Below are 5,283 nucleotides of genomic sequence, written 5' to 3' on the forward strand. Positions count from 1 at the left end.
GAGACGTTCATCGAGAAGTTCTCGCTGTTCCTTACGGTACTCGGCGTATGCTGCAAAGTGACGAATCTAACGGTGCGTCGAAACGAGATCATCGATCTCACTGATATGCTACTGAAGGATATCTGCGTACCCCGGAACGATCACGAAATGGATATCCAGCAACGCTTCGATCGTAGTGCGAAGTACGTATTGTGAAATAAAACTCTGTAAGATATAACAATAAATTCTACTTTTTTTTATCTTTTTTTTTAACTTTTTCTTTTTTTATGCGAGAATTCAAGAAGTTAAAAAATCCAACAATTGGAGATTCAAAAAATTAGTAGACTAAACATTTACAGAAATATTTGTACCACAATATAATTTATAAGTGTTTAGAAAAATTATATAAAATGAATTTACGCTAGAAAAATATATTAACATTTTTTATTCAAAATAGGATCCTTTACACTCAATAGACTATTTAACGAGCCAGAAATTTAAGTCGTCGTGATCGATCAGCTGAAGATGATTACAAAAGTACTTGATAACGATGCAAAGATTGAAAAACGAAAGCGAGCGATGTATTGATTGCAGAATATCCTATTTAGGATAAAAAATGTTTAAAATATTTTTCAGATGCGTTCTTTATTCTATATGATTATAATAAATAAATTGATTACATGATTTTTTTTCTTAAAATTTATGAATTACACTCGCACCACTCATATTTCTCCTAATATTTTTGCGATATTTCTCCAACGTTTTTCCAGGATAATCACCATATGTGTCGAGATACTAAACGAGTCGGTTGCCTTCTTTGCCACGGTCGCGCAATTCCGGTTCTTTGTCACCACCCGGACCTTACTGTCCAACTGGGTGCCCTACGACATCTCGTCGACGACCGCTTTCTGGGCGACCATGCTGCACCAAACGATCGGACTGTTGGTCTGCGCGAACGCCAGCGTTGCCCACGAGACTCTCATCTCCGGTTTTATGATCCAGACGTGCGCCCAATTGGACATACTCTGCCATCGCGCTCGCACGTTGCCCAATTCGCTGCGAGAGGCCCGGAAATGCAGCACCTCGAAAGAAGACTTCAAGGCGCGAGGACGGCGACTCGTACGCGAGCTCATCCATCATCATTGCTACATTTATAGGTACAAGTGAAGATAAAAGTTTATTTACGCACGAAGAAAAAAAATAAAAAAATATATACATATATATATTGAAAAGATAATCGTAATGGCGCAGATTTGCGGAGCGCATCAATACGGTGTTCACGCTAATGATTTTCGTGCAATTCACCACAAGCTCGACGGTGCTCTGTCTCAGTATGTACAAAATGTTGATGAAGAACTTACTGAGTCTCGAGTTTGCGTGGAGCTTTTCGTACTTCGGTTGCATGCTTATGCAGATTTATTTGTACTGCTGGTTCGGCAACGAGGTGACACTGAAGGTCGGTTCTCTAAAAATTCTTGAATTTTTGAAACTCGTTACACCGTGGGTAGGGTGTAACGGGGGACATTCGTGGTGAAAGATTGTTGAAATGATGACGATTCACTCGATGATACGGTCACTCTCACAACTCTATTCCGATTCTTATACACTCAACTTATACCTTATCACTCGCGTTACACTTATGCTACGCGCACCGACAGCATGACGTTTAGCAATTGAAAATGGAACTCCGCAGTGGTCCGCTGGACGGCGGGTTTTATCCCGTTTCAAGTGGACCACTGCTCTGCTCAGCAGTTGCAATTATTGTTTAATTGCAACGGCTGCAAATTTTTGGAGAACGCACGCATTGGGACTGCCGAAGTCCTGCGTTGGCAGTCCTCAATTATTTTGAGTCGCTGTTGTAATATTAGACTACAACAGCGACCTGCTAATTATCGCTAAGTGTTACATGTAAGTGGGACTTACAACAAACTGTTATCTTCATCTTAGGAATATTTGAACTTACTTGAAGACGGTTTAGTGAACTTTCTTTTTAATCGGTTCATTCTCAAACACGCAGAGCACCGAAATCGGAAGCGCCTTTTACGAGATGGACTGGCCGATGCTTCCTACTGATTTAATGAAAACCCTTCTGATGATAATCACGCGAGCTAAAAGACCGATCACGATGACTAGCGGATACATAATTACCTTGTCCAACGAATCGTTTATGAAGGTGAACGGGGATAATATCGCAGTGTGAAAAAATATGTTTAATAAATCTAACAAAATTATATTTTGATTTGTACGTGCCGTACAAAAAAATTTTAATTTTTATTCTTTCAGATTATCAAAATTTCTTACTCGGCATTCAACATCCTAAAAGGGTCGTAGTACGAAATCGTCTTTTTCGGTCATGTGAAGGAAAACTTGGTAACCAACTATTTTTTACGTAAATAATACTACTCAAAAGTATCTAAATATGATTAAATATTTTTTTAAATATTCTTATACTTAAGATAAATTTTGCATAACCCGAGGACGGAAGATGTCCCTAAAAACAATCTTGCACTCATCTTTTCTTCGCCAGATTAAATTCAACGTGGCAGCAGTAGTTCGCAGGAAGTTTGAAGTAATCAGGATGGCTCTCGTCTTCGGAAATAGCAAGGAACACGACATGAATAAACTTCTGCTGGCATGATGTGATCTAGCCTTCGGCGATATAGTTAATCAACCTGCACTTAGTCTTTGGTTCTCTGAAAATAGAACGTATTACGACATTCTTGATAACATTCTATTATATTTTACGTTCTTTCGTCCTACGATCTACATATATATTGCTGCATTGATAGTTTAAAGTGATGAAAGACGCAAATAAAATAAACTAGTATTTTTAAGATAATGAACGAAAGTAGACCTTAAGACTAACATATTTTTGAGAAAAGACACGTTTGTCGACACATTGCTTATATGGAAAAATGTCATAACTTTATTGAGAGATTAAACTTACACAATTCTATGCTAGTGTTGCAGTGTTAAAATTTTAAAATTTTGATTTTTACTCAACATGATAATATTAACGAACACATTATAATTAAATATATGACATGGAAAGAAAGTGAAGTTCTCTAATATTCATTAATCATTCTAACATTCCAGATAGCAAAGTAAATTGCCATTATTTGACGTCAAAATGACGACAAATAATATTAGCTTGCTGTATGAAACCTAATTAAAATGTTGTTTCAATTCAAGAAGAATTTCAAAAATGTTCTGCTGAAAAGTTGCTAATTTCGAGATGTGTCACTTTTCTATCAACGCAGCGATATTCCATATACCTTATTTCATAATTTTCTTATTTATTTATACATATATAAATGTTAAAGGACAGTATGTAGTGAGACTGTAATGTATAGCATTCTTTTCTTCACTTACACGCAAAGTTCGAGCCGTATACCTTGACGAAAATTTTCCGCCTGATGGATGTACTTGATTTTGTTTATTCATATAGCCCATTTCGGGTAAACTGTTTCCACCTAGAATTTTACGTTCTTTTTACGAACATTTTTGGAATTTGACATTATGCAATAATAGATCATATTTTAAAATGATTACACCCTAGATAGACAAAGTGGATCCTCTTCGTCAAATTGCGGTGAAACGCCAATCTATTAATGAAAGAGAAAATTCTGGATTTAAATTTAACATTTCCACTTTTTGTCCTATGGTGAGAAAAATTATAAATATTATAACTGTAAGTCTACTAACATCATCCAACGCATAACGTAACAGATTGGGATTCTTGACGAGAATTTCATTCACTAACTCCTGAGGATAATTCGGGACATCCTCGCAGAAGGTTTGATTCATGTCGCAACGTATCAATTCTGCGTTGTCGCTATTGTTGCCATTTCTCTTTTGCCGTTTGTTCCAGAAACTATCCTTGTCTGCAAGGTATAAACTGTTATCTAAACATATATTTCTCAAAAATTAGTATATTTAGTATATTTCACTAGTATCTATTACTAAAAATCGTCGTATTGAGAAAAATTCTCATACTATATATCTCTTTAAATTTTTTGTATTTTAAATTTATGAAGTTTTTAAAAAGAACCTTGAACTTCTTCAAATTTTATAAATTTTTTTTCAAAAATTGTAGAATGAGAAACCATATAATATTTCAGAATTTTTACATATACCATATATAAAATTCTGGAAAAGACGATTGATCTCAGTTTTTATGAAAAGTACGTGTTTCCCAATTAGTATAAAATGTCGAAGATACCGCGTCTTTCTTATACGCTCTGATAAAAATTTTTCTTAAAATTCTTCAAGTAATTTTTCAAAATTACTATATAAATATATTTAGTATTTTCCACATATTCTATATAATTTCACAACTTTTTTATAGAATTTCTCAAATGCAATAAAAGGAAAGGATACCGCAAGATTTCTAAAAGAAAAAAATAAATTCTCTTACTAGTATGAAAGAAAAAAAACTAGAGAGAGAGTGTATCGGCCTCTGCGACGCGCACACTTTATCATGCTACATTCGTTATATATTAATGGACAATCGAATGCAATTCTTACTTCTTCATAAAAACCGTCGCTATATTATTATTCCGCATATCCCAGATGTCTTCTGCCTTTCGTCGCATGCAATAATAATGTCACCATTAATTCAAGGTCCAATCGGCAGTTGTCACATCATCACGATTCGCGATACATTCTTGTAATTTAAATTTAAATTTATTAAAAATGCAAAGCTGACTAGATAACGGAAAGTTCGAGAAGTAATTAAAGTACATAGATTAAAGAAATATTATACGCCAGTGTCCAAGACTCGCGGGTATCGATCGATCGCGACGATGATACAGGGGGGTAGCGAACGCAGCAAATTCATGTTAACGTTCATTTTTAAATAAGACGGAATAAGGTGGAACTGTGGCATATACCTCCAATAGCATACAGATAGTCTTTGTAGAATTGCATGTAATGTTTCATGAAACGATTAGCAAAACTTATTTATGCATGAATTATCTATTGCGGAAGTCAAAGTAAATTTCTAAGTAAGAGGAAATAAAGAAAAGCGATACGCGGTGTATAAAACGCCGATGCGGGAAAATGGATATAATAGCATCCTGAGAACGTTGAATTGTCTTTTGTAAGAAATATTTTTATCGAGACTTTACCTAAGATCCTCGCGCGAAACCCTTCCCTTTGGAACTTTTAACCGAGAACGATGCACACACTTCCCTTATCGTTCGCGCTGTTGACGTACACCGGATACTGGCGACCCGTTCACTTGACATCCATCAAATACTGGGCGTACATCGTTTATTCTATCGCGATGATTTTTCTACTTTA

At 35.4% G+C, this 5,283-nt stretch overlaps 2 protein-coding genes across 2 annotated transcripts in view; both read left to right on the forward strand.

Annotated features, from left to right (window-relative positions):
- LOC105454310 (odorant receptor 4-like) overlaps positions 1–1,828 on the forward strand; it is a 2,644-nt gene extending 816 nt beyond the window's left edge. The window contains exons 2-5 of the mRNA XM_011696860.1: positions 4–194; positions 750–1,136; positions 1,231–1,435; positions 1,673–1,828. Coding sequence (XP_011695162.1) covers positions 4–194; positions 750–1,136; positions 1,231–1,435; positions 1,673–1,828 — 939 coding nt within the window. The remainder of the gene's footprint in view (positions 1–3; positions 195–749; positions 1,137–1,230; positions 1,436–1,672) is intronic.
- Positions 1,829–4,202: 2,374 nt separating this feature from the next.
- LOC105454311 (odorant receptor Or1-like) overlaps positions 4,203–5,283 on the forward strand; it is a 3,449-nt gene continuing 2,368 nt past the window's right edge. Inside the window, exon 1 of the mRNA XM_011696861.1 lies at positions 4,203–5,244. Coding sequence (XP_011695163.1) covers positions 5,159–5,244 — 86 coding nt within the window. The 5' untranslated portion in view covers positions 4,203–5,158. The remainder of the gene's footprint in view (positions 5,245–5,283) is intronic.

This window comes from Wasmannia auropunctata, unplaced genomic scaffold (assembly GCF_000956235.1).
Source record: "Wasmannia auropunctata unplaced genomic scaffold, wasmannia.A_1.0 LD335987.1, whole genome shotgun sequence".
NCBI classification, from domain to species: domain Eukaryota; kingdom Metazoa; phylum Arthropoda; class Insecta; order Hymenoptera; family Formicidae; genus Wasmannia; species Wasmannia auropunctata.